General features: G+C 36.3%; 1 protein-coding gene across 10 annotated transcripts in view; it reads left to right on the top strand.

Annotated features, from left to right (window-relative positions):
• The first annotated feature begins 251 nt into the window (after window positions 1-251).
• The window catches only part of LOC18439299 (putative cyclic nucleotide-gated ion channel 20, chloroplastic), a 54,946-nt gene continuing 38,802 nt past the window's right edge, over window positions 252-16,395 (top strand). For 2 of the 10 annotated variants that reach the window (XM_088864442.1, XM_011626970.3), the window contains exons 1-5: window positions 252-423; window positions 2,505-3,062; window positions 4,508-4,699; window positions 5,155-5,253; window positions 12,652-12,789. In XM_088864442.1, coding sequence (XP_088720568.1) covers window positions 2,568-3,062; window positions 4,508-4,699; window positions 5,155-5,253; window positions 12,652-12,789 — 924 coding nt within the window. In that variant the 5' untranslated portion in view covers window positions 252-423; window positions 2,505-2,567. Of the gene's footprint in view, window positions 446-1,450; window positions 1,633-2,504; window positions 3,063-4,507; window positions 4,700-5,154; window positions 5,254-12,651; window positions 12,790-16,395 lie in introns of all 10 variants that reach the window. The other 8 variants (XM_088864443.1, XM_006849468.4, XM_020670340.2 and 5 more) reach the window with 7 other exon arrangements.

The raw sequence follows: 16,395 nt of genomic DNA, 5'->3' as shown, positions 1-16,395 counted from the left end.
ATTTCCATAAATCCGAATTCACCTGTGTTTTTAAGGGATGGAGACGGGGAGTTTGCCAAGTAAGCAACGTTTTTCTCACTCTTCTGGTATTGTGCGGGCTTCCTGTAAACGTCGTCACGCTCGAGGAAAAAAAAGACTAAAAAAGTCTATTATAATTGCTGGGTCAAGTACGGATAAACTGTAAATAAATTATTTTTTGTACGATTTGTTGCATGCTATAAAAGTCAGAGCTCTCATATCCTTGAAGCTTCGTATCTCTGGATCTTCGTATATTGATGACACGAGTAGTAGTGAGCTCAGAATTATGGTTACTTCTTTCATGGAGGAATCTGGTTTTTGTGAACAATTTGCATTTAAGGAGGCTCTGTTGTGGTGGTTTTCTGATACTATGAAGTTCAATTGATGGACAAGCTTCAGAGCTAGGTATTCCTTGAACAGATTGGAAGTACGATGCCTTTCTTTTCTTTTCTTTTATTTAGGAATTGTTTACTGGCTCTTCTCTGTCATTCTTGCTTCGTGAACTTAAATACATTTATGGTATGAATTTGTGACTGTTTGGGGCCATTTTTTGTCTCGATTTCTGGTTGCGATGAAAAATTTGTTGCTTTTCTGATATTTTAGCTTGCTATGGATTTTAATTGAAGGAGAAATTCCAAGTATGATGTTGTCATCTTCTTATCAGTTATAGCATTTTTCCTTTTATTTTTTTCTAGTTCTAGTTCTTTTTCTCTTTCTTATTTTTAGAAAATGTTTTATGGAACTCGAATCGAACTTGAATCTTTTTCAGTGTGGGTTGATGACTTTAAGGGCCATTTGTGTGTTGCAAAATTGTAAAAAGGCGTTGAATTCTACGTGTTTATATGTTGAAATGTAGTAAGCAATTGCCTTCTTTATGATTTTTTCTTTTCTCCATTTTGAATCTAGTTAAGAGCAATTCCCTAGAAGTTATGTGAGATGTTTGCTACTTTCGAGCTCTCTCTCCCAGATTAAGATTACTCTAATATATTCAAAATTTATACATATTTGTCTTCTGTATCTTCATGTATTAACTTGATTTCAGTAATAGATGTAGAGATCATCGATCAATAGATGAACAGTTTCTTGATTGTCTTCATGTTGTATAAGAAAAATTAATGAGAAATCTTTCAATTTATCCTTCATGTAAAATTTTTCAGTACTTTTGAACAAGGGTCAATTCTCTTCTTTTATTATTTTAAGACTGCTTGTGGTGATAATTCATGGAACTACGTAGAGATGTCTGTTTATATTTGTTTAATTTGTGTATTAATTCCTTAAAATGGGACTCAAAGTTCACGTAAGACTCAATGGATTTTTCCTTCGCTATTTGACTTGGCGAGCTCACTTGTGCTGACAGAGTCAATCAACTTTGTTTGTGTTTATAAATACTCGTGTTTATAAATACTGTTAAACAGAGGTATAATCTGTGCAGGTAAAAGGTTTCACAAAAAGGTGTACTCGCATGCACATAAAAACTTTGCCAATATTGCCAATATAGAAGAAGGAAAGGGAAGCTAGGGAAACTTTGCTGAACAATGGCATGAAGATAGGAAGAATAAGCTGTGCACATAAGAAGGGTTACAAATGATAAAGATTCACACAAGCATAACAAAAGTAAGGAAGGATTTATAAATAATTCTCGAGTGAGCAATATATGAAAAAATGTGGTCATATGAAAATTAACTTGAAGTGCTAAGAAGAAATAAGAGAATTTACATGGTTTTAAGATTGATTCAGCATCTTCCTCTGATAAAACCTTTCAAAACGTGAGAAGAGAGGTATAGTAGCATACATAGGCTCAAGATGTATAGATAATTCTCAAGGGAGACATGTATGAATAAAGATGATCACATGAAAATTAACTTGAAGTGTAAGAAGAAACAAGAGAATGTACATAGTTCTAAGATTGATGCAGCATCTTGCACTGATGAAACCTTTCGAACTTCTTGGTGATAAGAGAGGTATAGAAGTAGACATAGGCTGAAAGAGAGGAAGTCCCAGGCCTTCGGGAATAAATGTTACTTTAGTATTTTGTTGGCAATTTCATATATGATTTTTATGGGCTGTCTGATTCTGCTGTCTCTCTGTTGGGTTATTCCTTTGAAATTGGAGACTGTGGGGTCCAATAGCCAGTTTAGTCTTTGTTTTTTGAACCTGTTTATGCTTGGGTCCTTTATCTCATAAAGGAATTGCATTCAAAGTGTGAGCCACTTCTGTCTCATCAGATGCATGTTATACTATTTTTCATATAGTGATCTACGTTTGTGTGTTAACTTGAGCTTGTTCTGTGTGCTACTAACCATGTTCTCTGTTAGAATGAATGTCACTCTTAGCATACAGCCTATTGTATAATAACAATTCCGGTAAGCATGTTACACGGATGCTGTTAGTTAAAATACACAGTGTTTTGGAAAGTGATACTGACGATTCTTTGATTTTCCTTTGATTATATGGGCATAATTTTCATATTTCTGTCTTCTATGCAGTTTCAGGTTGTTACTGCTTCGTGTCAAAAAAAAACAAAAAAGAGTCCTACAATTGCATGATTAATGGCTTTTCACAATAAAGATGAACTTCCCATGTTGGATACTCGCATTGAGGTACTTAATGATGGCGGTTTTGACCGTGAGAGGAAACGGTTTAGTCTCAGCAGATGTGTGTCATTCTCTGTGGATGCTACCCCAACTCCCAATAGCAACGAATATGTTCCTATGTTCCATACCGGGCCTTTGAGAAGTTCAAGAAAAAATCCATATTTACGTTCACGTGATCTTATACATACTCTTCGTGATAATGAAGGTTCACAGGGAACTTCCAGATCAAATGCAGTACAAGCAATAGAATTTCCGAATGATAATGGAAAGACACAAGAGAGTGACAAGGAAAAGCTAGATAATAGCTATGATGGGAAGAATGAGCATCTTCTGAGGTCTGGGCCTTTGGGAAGGTGCAATGATCCATTTTGCACAACATGTCCTTCATATTATAATATTAAAGCAACAACCCAGAGATGGCCGTATTCTTCTTCAAAATTCGAACTTAAGGTTATTTTCTTCACGTTGAAAGGCTAGAGTATTTGATGTTGTGTGGCCTCATTGAATAATTGTTTGAAATTGGGTGTTATTGACTTTAGCATGTCGTGTTCTTGTGCCCTACTTGGCCATGCATTAAGAACAAATAGTGTAAAAGATAGAAACTTTTGCTGGCTAATTTATGCGGCCATTTTGGAATCCTTACTTCAACTAACATGCAGGTCTGACTTGTATTTGTACGTTGATTTCATAAAGAACTGTTTTATGTATGCTGCAGCTCATATTTCCTACTTTGAAGTTGCATAAGCCTTTCATTCTACTTGCATTATTCATTTGCATGGGTGTATGTGGTTGTGCAGTTTGTTATGCATTTTGTTTTTAGAGAAGTAAGCTATCGTAATGCATTGTTATCTTTACTGTGGTCTTTCTTGATCATCATCATCAGATAACATAGATTCACGATTCATGGAAAGTTATTTGACAAAGTTTAACGTTGGCTGCCTACTACTATATTCTTTTTTGACGATTACTTTAATTAGGAAAGAAAAGAATCAAATTGTACAACTTACATTTCTCTTAAGTTCAGAAAACATATCAATGGGCCCGTGGATGACCAATCGCTTTATTTTCTATAAGCATATGTTATCATAAATTGCCCCAGTCACTATTTGACACAACTAATGGTCCAATATTCAGGATACCCATCATCAATCTCACTTGACTAATGCACTATTTATTGTATGCATAGAATCAAAGTATTGTTATTAATGCAAAATTGATGTCATTGGGTCTATGGGAGACATATGGTGTGGGATTCGCTCATGGCACACCATAGAAACTGCATCACACACATGGTTAGCCATTGGAGTTGATAACCATCTGCATTTTCAGCAAATTGAGAATTCCTGTGGCTCAGTATTGACTCTTGGCAGATCACATACATGAATATACACTGGGAAATAATTTGATTAACACTCTCATGAAGATAGAACATGAGTGAAAATTAGATTGCCATTAATGAAATGGTCCAACAGGCCAAGCAAGTATATAGAGAAAAAGAACTGTCTATTTGAACTGCAATTTCCTATACAGCTCTAACCTTGTCCCAAAGGGTATCCACATTGTTCCTTATAATTTTCCAAACCCTAAAAAGATTTCCCCTCATTCATTTGCACTCCCAAATCTCTGTATCGTCCTAAGGATTCACATATAAGCTTTCATGTTTTGGACTTACCTTTAATTCTTTTTAAGTATTTCAACAATTTCCATTTGGGTTGTGCATAAACATGATGGTGGGTCATGACCTCTGATTGTGTGGCCATATTATGAGCTTGAAATTCTTCTAGTGTTCCATGGACTTGAAGTTTTCACTTTATGTGAACTTACAAAGTTTTACATATCTTTGACTATTGAAGATTCTTACCCTTTAATATTCATATCCTTGATCTTGTCTACAGTTCGATTCTGCACTTTATGGGGATGCTAAAGGCTGGATCAGGAGATCATTCTCTGACTTAAGTTCTAAAATTCCTGGCGTAATGAATCCACACTCCAAGTTCGTTCAACAATGGAACAAATTTTTTGTTGTTTGTTGCTTCATTGCGATTTTTGTGGACCCATTATTCTTCGTACTTCTATGGGTGCAAAAGGTATGTTACAGTTTCTGTTTGGGTTGAAAGGATATCATTCTCCTTGAAGATAACAGTGGCACCTTTCAAAACACTGCCCATAAGAACCTTATGGTTGAGTTTCTTTGGAGCACGATGACTAGCCTCTGTTTGAATGAGACAGATGTGATGACTATACATACACCATTTTTATTTTCAATCACATAATGACTATGTCTTTGTATGTGCAGGCCATGTACATAATACTACTATAATGTTCATGTCTTGGTAAAATATTACATATGCAACAATAAATAAACATACAGCGTATATCTTATAATACATTTTAAAGGAAATTAGCAAGGGTGATGATATGAAGGTATTGTACTGATTCAGAACAGCATGGTTGTTCTCAATTACTTCTTGTAGATAAGATAGTGGATTAGGTATTGTTAGTCTGCTTCCTCTTTATCTTCTTTCTTCTTTTCCTGTAACAGGACTACAACTGTATGGTTCTTGATTGGTCCTTAGCAACCGCAATTGCTGTTGTGAGAAGTTTCACAGATTTCAGCTATTTCTTACACATGCTTCTCCAGGTAGGTTCTCTTTGTTTGAAAGTTCTTTGAAGCTTACGCTTTTCTTCTTTTCAAATGTAGCAAAAGTGTAATTTCTGGACAGATTAATTGCTCCTGTGAGAGCAAAATGTGCATTTGCTCGCTTGGGTAAAACCCTAGACATGAGCATTTTTACAACCCCAAATTTTGGGGATGTGACCTACTTGACCTATGGACCAGTGTTTTATGACACAGATCGATGTAGTAGATCACTCGCCCACTGATGACAAACCAGTTTGGCTGAATCGATGATCCAGATCATCTGGATCGACTATCTGGAGAAAAAAACAAATTGGGTCAAATCACTTGAATGGCCACATTGGTTGGACCTTGTGCTTAAGAAGAGTTTGGGGTTGGAATTCCCCCTCTTATGGTTTCAAATTTCCCCTACATTGTTTTTGATGTTCAAAATGGCTCTTTAAAGGAAGAGCTCTGTAACAAAAGAGTGCCTGCTGGGGGGTTCGAACCTCAAATCTTTCCAAGGAATTCGAGCCCTGTATCTTTCATAGGAAAACTGCATAGACCAGCCAACTAAGCTATACAAGCTTACTTGTCTTATTATTACATATTATATCACATATAATAATTAAATAGGCCATTTAAGGTTAGTTGTCTTATTATTACATTTTATATCATCAGCATCAAAAAGCCTTTTCCTAATTAATTGTGGTCAGCTACATGAATCCTTGAAAGAATCACTCGTAAGTAGTCTTTTTACAATAAATCAACTTCAAATAAAAGAAATAAATCTAGGATCTCGAAACATGATACCATTCAAAACCTCACTTTTCATTAACAAATTTTCATTAACAAAGAAAAGACACAACCTATGCTTGGGAATAAAGAAAACAAAAAGTAAATAAATAAGAAACAAAAGAGGGTGCTGGAGATTATCTCAAATAGGCTTCTTACACCCCACACCAAGTCACCACCTTCCGATTGCGCGGGATCTAATGCTCAACCTTCAATCTCTACGGGAAAAACATGCTTTGGACAAGCACACCAATGAAACATGAACTCCTTTGATCACAAACTCAAACCTTAGGTGAACCTCTTTGATAACCTAGTTTGAGAGATGCTTCTCGTTCTATCAAACCCTAAAAACCCAGCCCTAATGTGAGATGAGAGACGGAAGAGATGAGACAACCACCATGAGAGCCCCTTAGGGTTTAGTTGAGGGTGAAAGAGAGTTTCCAAGATGAGAGAGTTTCTATGAGAGAGAGAGAATCTTCTTCTAAGTGGGGCGTGGCCCCAATTTATTTTTTGCACAAGAGAGAGAGAGAGAGAAATCATCTATTAGGGGCGTGCCCCTCTATTGTATATTGGAGAGAGAAGAGAGAGACTTTAGTTGCGTAAGAGATATGGTGTAGAGAATATTGGGTAGGGTCTATCCCTTTTTATAGTGCATATTTAGGGTTTCTTAGGGTTTTCCTTGCCTTGCTACTCATGAGAGATTGAATATGCACCATTGATCTTGGGTGACTTGTGGGGTGAGAGATATGAGCGGTCTATTCCATAGATAGGCCATCAATATCTTATGTAAGGTGCTAAAACCATTATCCTCCACTGCCTAAACCATTTTCTCATCAATTAATTAAAATAAAAAATTAATATAAGATAATATCATCTTTTCTTATTTCATGCATAAGCCTTCTCATACATACGAAAAATTTTATTCAAAATTTCTTCAAGGCTTAAGCTTTCTTAAAACAACACTTTCTTTTCTCTCTAGCTTTAGAGTTTGAACAACAAAATAGAAAGCCACCTAGGTGGGTCGTGCCACCCTTTGTGGCACATAATAGGCACCACCTAATTTGCTATGGTGGGCCCATAAGTCCTATTGGGCTACCCATGCAATTATACTATTTTTTTATTTAAAAAAAATATAAAATCATTATTTAAATATTTAAATCAATATAAAATCAATATCGTTGTTTTTATAAATCCAAATTTGATAAATAAAATATCCAAAGATTTAGAAAAATTCAAATAACAATTCTAAAAATCATACATTATTAAAATAAACAAATTAAATACTATGATGAGAAAAAGATCCATATGGTCTAGGAATAAATGTGCACTGAGGCACTTCACTTCCAACTATGGGCTATGGACCACACATGCTTTCTCAAACCGACTCAGCATTGCCCATGACCCACAATCCCTGCAGGGGATCATTAGTGGGTCACCAAAGTCTAGCCAATGGGCAAGGGGTCGCAATTCCAGTCTATGGATTTCAGGTTTTCCCCTGGAGACGAAACTAATGTCATCTTGACTTGATGTAATCCATTGCTCTATGGTGCACGGGTGTTATCTCTCGCACATGCACACGCTTCACCCTGAAAGGTGATTCACTTTCTCGAAAACGACTACCAATGTGTATGCTGTGTGATGGTATGCGGATGAGGCTTTGGTCCCGTCTCTGAATGCCTCCATCACACACAAGGGTCATGCAGTCTTTCGACTCACTCTTTCGGGCATACTCTGACCTCATCAAGGGATGACCCGTCTGACACTTATCTACTTGTTTCTCTATGCCCAGGTAATATGGGTTTTTCCCAACTAGACTGACCTAGCACGTTAAGCACAATCCAGTATTAGCAAACGTCGTTTGCTTAGTATGGTCCACATGGGACCACACTCCCACTGAGTTAATGTTCCACTATATAATTCATTTACAAGCACTCATAAGGCCTTTAGTGGCCACACACACCCAACAATCCTGGTCCGTCATTTTGCTCTATTAAGGGCCACCCCCTCAGTGAGGCCATAATCCCCATATCTTTTCTCACTACTTCCAACCATGTCCTTCTGAGCCTACCCCTTGCCGTTTTTAAGCCTTCCACTTGAACTAACTCGCACCTTCTAACAGGTGTTGTATTGGGTCTGCGCCACACATGGTCAGCCCACCAAAGTCTACTATTGGTGTTATTGTCTTTCCACTCATCCATCTCAACATTGTCATCTTCGCTAAATTCATTCTATGGGTATATTGTTTTTATTATTACATATTATATACATATTCTAATTGAATCTTCGATTTTGACCGAGAATCGGCATAGTCACAGGCCATTTCCTATATGGATCGGCGAATTTTAATACATTGCCACTGATGAACCTACAAAAAATTTCAATATGAACTCTGAAACTGCATGAAAACATCATTCATTAGGATTGCACATAGACCATCCAAAAATCTAGGTGTATAAGTACTGAAAATCCTTTATCTTTTTTTTTTTTTTAATACTTATCGGGTGATAAAGCGGATCTCAGAATTCAGATCATGAAAGTCCTCCTAAGTAGGGGTGGCAACGGGTCGGTTCGGGTCTGGGTTCGGCTAAACCCAGACCTGACGGAACCTGATTGGATCCGGACCCAACTGGACCCGATTGGACCCAACCCTAAATTAAAAAAAATGTATAAATTTAAATATATTTAAATGTTATATTGAATGTATACATGAATTATTTAAAGGGTGAGGTTGGTATAAGGTGTTAACCTTATACTATTGAAGGTGCACCTCAAAACTATGCCATTGAAGGTGCACCTCAAAACTATGATGAAAATGCAGTTTTGGTGACGCAAAGCGTTGCGATGATATGGAAATCTATTATTACCCCCAATTATGAAATTTAAAGTTCCAGAAATGGTGAGATCAAGCTGATCTTTAAACACTTGAAAATCTTGTAAAGGGATAGTCCAGATAATATGTTAGAAGATTAGCTATTTTTAGAACCGGAAATCCCCTTTTATCTTGTCTATGAATCTCGAGATCGAGATGATCGATTTGAGGGTTTTCTAGCATAGGAACAACATTCTCCAATAGGTTTCTAGTTGCACCTTACTCGTACAGTATAAGGTTGATGCCTTATATAATTTTTTTTCCATATTTAAATATTATAACTAAAAATATGTAGTTATATTTATTTAAATAATATCACTATTCCGGTCTGGTCCAGAAGGACCCAGACTCGAATAGTGTTTAGGTCCAAGTTTTGGATCTGGACCCAACCTGTCGGGTCCAATTTTTGAACCCATACCCAGACCAGGGTTGGGTCGGGTCGGGTAGGGTCCCGGGTCAAGTCCGGGTCTATTGCCACCCCAACTCCTAAGTAGGTCATTTGCCCGATGGAATAACTACAAATTTTGCTCCCATTGGAGCATAGTATACGTGCCTATATAATTTGTTAGTTTGCTAATTGTTGAGATATATGCCGAATATGTGCAACATTATTTGTTAAGTGAATGGAATTTAATTCACATTGTCACATAGAAACAATCTTCAAATGCCCAAACTTGCTTAATGAGACAGAAAAGAAGAATTACATGACAGTGCAAATAGAACAAATTATCCACTGGAATTGTGCATGCACATCTAGTACCCTCTTTCTTTGGATAGATTTTCCAACTCTTAATTGGGTTTCTCTTTTCATTGTTTGAGATGATGTAGTAATTGGGGATGGCAATATCTAACACCTTTTTTTATGTCTAATAAAATTATTTTCTCCTCTATTTGATGGTTTGTTATACTGGGTTCTAGTGGAGTTTCAAAACCATTTCTGCTCTGAATTGTAGTACGAAGATGCCATCTTTGGTAGTTGAGTTCTACTATGGGCTTTTTTGCCTTGCATGAGATGTGCATTTATATTTTAGTGATATTTTTTTTTATATGCGCTAACTGAGTAATTGACATTATGTTAGCTAATTTTAATGATTGATAAAAAGCATGTATTTACAAACTCTTCACTTGTTAGGACAAGAAATATTTTTGGGGCGCTAACTTCTCTTATGCCTTTTAATAAACGGGGGAATGAAGTAAATGGTTTACTGGTTTACACATTGTTGTTTCTTGAACCTTTAATATTTCTGTGAATCACACATGTCCTAAATATTATCTTTTGGGTTTGCTTGAAGAACTGCAGTTTATTTTGACAGCTGACTTGGGCCTGCCCGGAGCGAGCTAGCTCGGCAATTTCCAAGTTGACTAGTGAAGTTTGCTCCGATTTGGTCAAAAATTTGGGAATCGTAGAAAATAAGAAAAAGAAGAAAAATGAAAATCATAAAAAAGTATACGCAATATAGAAATATGATAAGAAGTTTTTATTGGCTTGTACTGCTGAAATTATCTGATAAACTAAAATCGACCATATGAATTCAACTTGGAAACCTTATCTAAATTTTGGAGGCCAATTCTCCAAGCTTTGCACTCAGTGCGAATTGATGCCTCCAATCTTTGTCAAAGCATTGTCAAAAACTCTAAATTGAAGCCCCTGAACCACATTAGCAATTTGAGTTCAGATCTAGTCGATCCAAGCTTTGAAAGTTCTGGGTAAACAGTAAATCCGAAATACAAATCTCACAAATCTGAGATTTTTAGTGGTTTTTTGTAAGAGGCAAGTCTATGATTCGATGAAGAACCCATCATGCAGAAATGCGTGTACCTGGAAATTTGGGTTCGATCAGACACTTGGATGAGGACTTGAGTAGAAATGAGAAAAAGGAGGGGTTGGATGTTTGTCTCCTTTATACTTTTGAAATTTTTTCAAGCTTGCCAAGTTGCTACAGTGACCCACCCCGAGTACGGTAGCATTTCTATACTCCCCTGAGGTTGAGTCTGAGTGGACTTAGCTGAGTTTTCTAACCATACATAGATTAGTTTAGTGGTAAAGAAATTTGGAAGAATTAATCCGGGATTTCAATGACTCCAGACACTTCGGAAGTAGCTACCTGTAATCTCAATGTGAATTCTCTCTACATGAAGCACAAAGGCATGAGATCATGACCAGTGTCGGTAGGAAGTTGACCCTTAGATTGAGTGTACTTTGTGTCTTAGTGTGAGTTGTTTGCCAAGCACTGGAGGTGAAAACTGACAGGGCTATATGGGTTGGGCAGACAGATTGTTAGAAGCCATTTTTTATCAGCTTTCTTTCTCTCTCTATTTATTGCTTTCGGTAGGTTAGTTATGACAGATATCCTGATTTGGGGCTTTCGATGTTTCTTATTTTTTCACTCTTCTATGGAAAACCTACAAACAATCTGCAACATCTCCAAATCCTTTTCGGAGAGAACAAAAATCAATTGGTCCATAGTTTCTTTAGGATATGGGAACATTGGCTGGGCTTTGTCTGGCACAAAAAATCATCCACCATGAATGTGTCAGCGACAATAGCATTAATTGCTTTGGCTTGCATCTATTTTCTTTGTGGGAATTAAAAACTTAATGTTTGTATCGGCATTTATTAGACAGATGCTTATATTTGGTGTTATAACACTTTTATACATGGGAACAGCTGTCCGGTTGGATGCTTTTTGTTGCCATCAGGGTGGCAGTTTTGTTATATTAATGTTCTGGTTATTGTGCATAGCTACCTACTTTCAGCCACTTGGTTGAAACTTATCAAAGGCCCCAACTTGAAACAGTTGCCGAGCCTCTACCATCTCTGATCTTTATCATAATTCAAATCTTTTGTAAGCTTCTCTCCAACTCACCCCATTCTCGACTATGGTTTGGCTTAAACTTCTCAGAGCTGGAATTTGGTGAACTGTTTTTGCTCGTTTCTTAGATCTTACCTAATATCATGGAGGAAGAGCAACCTATGGTATAACAGACTATGCTGTTTACTTGAAATGAGATAGTTATGCTTCAGTCTCTCTCTATAATTTTACTCGAGATTTATGACAGTTACTTCCTTTCGTTGTGATACATTTATGTGCCATACAGATTACAGAACGCCACAATCTGCTACTCCATGAATAGGCCATATATCAATTCAGCAATTTAAAACTTTGACTCGTCCATGCCCCGAGCTGTGTCTCATCTATTTGATTCAGCTGAGTCTTAATAAGACCCCGCTGAGTGTCTTTCGAAAATTGAGGAATTGGTGAGTGTGTTGAGTTTTAGAAAATCTCGTAGAGCCACTGGTTGTATGGCCAAGTAAACTCGTAAATCATAGTGAGTCGGGGAAGTTTTAAACACTGCATTGGACGATTAAGAGGGTGATGTTTCAATATGTTATCAAAATGATTTGTCATTAACAAATGGTTGGATTCCTTTTGTGTGAACTTTTGAATCCCTTTTGTGTGAATTACCAAATGGCCATATGACCTGACTATATTATCAAAGGAGTTTCGAGAAATTTTATTTTTTATTAATGTTGATGCAATTTCTACAAAACATATTTTGATGGATGCGATATTGTGGAGTTGTATATCTTTGAACCTTTGATTCATCTTGAACTGCGCTGATACGCACTTAAATCATTCTCCTTTATCTTTTATATTTGATCTTGCATCATGCTCTATCTTCTTTCTGATTTTAATTTACTTGCGGTCAAGCAATATAATACACTAGATAACAAATGTGCGATTTTTGTCCTACAGTTTAGGGTGGCCTATGTTGCTCCAGAATCCCGAATTATTGGTACTGGTGATTTAGTTGATCACCCGAAAAAAATTGTTCTTCATTATCTTCGTGGCAAATTTTTAATTGATCTCTTTGTTGTGTTACCTCTTCCACAGGTAGGACTCTATTTTGTCTATTCAAGTATGCTCATGATATGATTTCTTTTCTATTTCTATAAAGTCGTGGGCTACTCCATTCATCGAGAAAATGTTATTGCATCCTTCATCATGATATTGAGTTTCTTGCAATGGATAGTGTTACATAATGTCAAGTTTGCGACACTGTTTAAGCTTATCAACTAATGGTATTCTTGATTTATAAAAGCATTGAGATCCCAAGAGGTTTTGTGCCTCGAGAATTACTTCATGCTAATGCTTCCTTGGTCAATAGAGAATAAGTTTCTATACAGTGTATAAGGTTCTAGACTTAGGTGATTGTTGTCCTGATCAGCATCGAGCACCTCATGATAGAACCTGAAATCATCTCGTTTTTAGAATTTCATGTATTTAAATTTTCTCCTATAATCCATGAGAAGGATTTCTATTGTTGCTTCACCTTCAAACTTGACGAAATATCATACTCTAGACAAATTTATGTCGTCTGATTGTGAAGAACAATCACACGAATATTTTTCAAGCTGCAAAGGCTGCTAAGTTTGCAATTGAATTTAGGGATGAAGTGATTGAAGCTTGCAATGTTTCTTTTGACAATCAGTCTGATGATCTGTCACGTAAATTTTTAAGAGGCAATTATCCTTTAAAAACATACAGGACTTATGTAGGAAAATTGTGCATACTTCTTATTTTCTTTCACAGATGAATGCAACTTATGCCAGGAATTCACGTAAAACTCAACAAAGATAATGTTTACGTTTCATGTGTATTGTACCGTGAATAGATTCAATATGATCATGTTTGTTGTCAGCAGTGGGTGCAACCATGTAACTGATCCTTGAAGGTGTGGCTATTGAGATACTCAATATAGTAAATTCAAAATTTTTTTCTTTTACTTTTATTTCAAATACCTGAATTCCACTTACATGGGTCACAATATGTTGCTGAAAAATTAAAATAATGCCTTAGATACAACCTAGGATCTTTATTTTTACTGTCAAGAGAAATAGAAACTTTCCCGGAACTTTAAACTAACTTCTACCATAATTTTTAGCATAACCTGAAAGTTTACAAAAAATAGACAATAATACTGATAATTAATTAAAACTATTGGGAAGACTTATTGGAAGATGCATGGAATTACAATACCAGGTTTTGGTACACCCCACACCTGATTCCCTAATCAATGACGCACTTTTACTCCCTTAGATGTTGCTGGAAATTCTAAGATAGGGAAGCTTTGTGAGTAATGCTTCTTTTTTTAGGATTTTTAGAGAGCTCAAAATCAACTAGGATTTATAAAACCCTATGGGAACAAATTAGGACTGAATTGTAAGTTGATCTTTCGATAGGCTGGGATTCTCCCTCCTTTCTTCAAACTTGCTCTAGGTTTCACTATAGCACCACCTCAAAAATATAGAGGAGAGAGAGTGGCGTGCCTCCCTGTGGGTCAAGAGATGGGGGCACACGACTTCAAATTTCTTTTGGAGAGAAGAAAATTTGGCATGGAGAAAAAAAGAGAGATATGATGGAGAGAAAAAAATGGGGCGTGAGAGAAAGGAATCTTTAAGGCATGAGAGAGAAATCTCTTGTAATGAGAGAGGGGGCTGAAATCTTGTTTAAATAAAAACAAGATCTTATTCCTACTTTAAATAGGATTCCAATCCAAGTATGCCTTATTCAATTTCCAGCTAGGCCTTTAGGATAATTATGTAATTTGTGGGGTAAGAGATTTAATCAAAGCCATCCATCCCGCAAATCAGCCATCATAATTTTGGGTGAAAAGATAAGAATCAGCATCATAATTTTGGGCGGAAAGAATAAGAATCTTATTCTCGACCCCAGTCTAACTCCTATTTAAAATTAAAATATAATCAATCTTATCACAATCTAGATCTCCATAAGGAAGATTTGAATTTTGAATAACTCCTACTAGAATTCAAATTTTATTTAAAATTAAACCATTTCCTATCTTATCTTTAACTAATTTAAATTTTAAACATATAAAGTTTGAAACAACAAAAAATGGGGCATGCCCCCTTTTACCTAAAAACATGGCGTGCAGGCTTTTATTCCTTAAAAAGTGCGTGCTGCCAAATAAAATTTAAACAAATCTTTTTAAGAAAGTGGGGCATGCCCCCTTTCTCCCCCAAAACAGTGGCGTCCCCCCGTTATGTATAAAAAGTGGCGTGCCACCCTTGGAGCTCAAGTGGGCCCTACATGGGTGGCACACATGTGGGGGCTGGATCTTTGATCCCACATGTAGTAAATCAAGTTATGAAAAATTTCAGAAATACGCTTTTAATGAAAATACAAAAGAAATAATATTTAAAAATTCTGAAATAATATTTAAAAATCATAGAAACATTCTTAATACTAAAATAAAATATACTAGGAGTGGACTGGTACCAATAGGTCAAAATTAACAACAATAAAGGCACTCCACTCGCCCCAGTAACCAAGATCCAGTAGTGTTTGCTTATCAAACACAGCAAAGGTTCATGACCCATAGTCTCAAAGCAGGGGCTCATGATTGGCTTGTCAAAATTAAATAATAAACAGTTGAACTATGATCCTGGATTATGGATTTCAGTTCCCTCCTTTAAAAGCAAGTTTAGCACTTGTCACCACAGTACAAAACGACTCTCTCTATGCACATGTACACATGTCTCTCTTTAGGGCTGCTTTTCAGTATTGCTGCTGTCATGTGTACATGTCGTACAGAAGTTTGTTGAGGCTTTGGTCCTTGCTCTCACAGGCCTATAACTGCACACAGAAGACCACACAGTTCTCCTGGCCTATAAACATCATCCCTAGGCATCTTTCCTACCTCAACAAAAGATGATCCATTGCAAACCCTTTTCGGTAGGGCCCCATGCCAAGGGGTAAGGGTTTTAGATATGACCAGGGTCATAGACCTCCCAACCTTTGCTCAGTCAACTCATACACTTCCACTCAAGTGTATATTCCACTATAAATATCATTTTTACAAGCTCTCTAGGCCTTTAAAGGTCATAAAACCCAACGATCATCTCTACTTCAGTTTTATTTCTTGCTTGCATTTCATATCCTCTTAGTTGATAATTGCAAAGAATTCTTCTCAAAGCAGTTAATCAAGTAGCACACTGTTCACTTGTCATACTATTTTTGCGCAATTGAGGGAAGCAGTTTGCCCAAGTCTATTTTTTTGTAATTAAGCATCTGTTTGTAATTGTATTTATAAGATGTCCAAAAAACTCTTGAAAAAGAATATTTCAGTCTTTTGTACTCATGAATATTTCAGTCTTTTGTACTCATTATTCTATTTATGAGAGAGCTATTCCCTCTTTTCCAATTAATGAGACTAAGCTTTTCTCTCAATATGTTGCGCTATAACATATTTCTAGTGCATGGATATTTTCATATTTTTTTTAGAAGATCGAGTCACTTTAAATTCTATCATGGGACATTTAGATGTGCACTTATTTTCCATGAATTGTATTGATGAGATTCTCGATTGTTTCTCCCCATGGGTCAGCATGTGAACCACATGATTTCATGTCCACCTAAACTTCTTTTTTCCATGTAGTATATGAAATACTAACTGTTCCTGATTGAAATTAATAATTA

This window comes from Amborella trichopoda, chromosome 4, assembly GCF_054954075.1.
Source record: "Amborella trichopoda isolate Santa Cruz 75 chromosome 4, AtrichopodaSantaCruz75HAP2 v2.0, whole genome shotgun sequence".
NCBI classification, from domain to species: Eukaryota; Viridiplantae; Streptophyta; class Magnoliopsida; order Amborellales; family Amborellaceae; genus Amborella; species Amborella trichopoda.
This window is presented reverse-complemented; position numbering and strand designations above follow the sequence as displayed.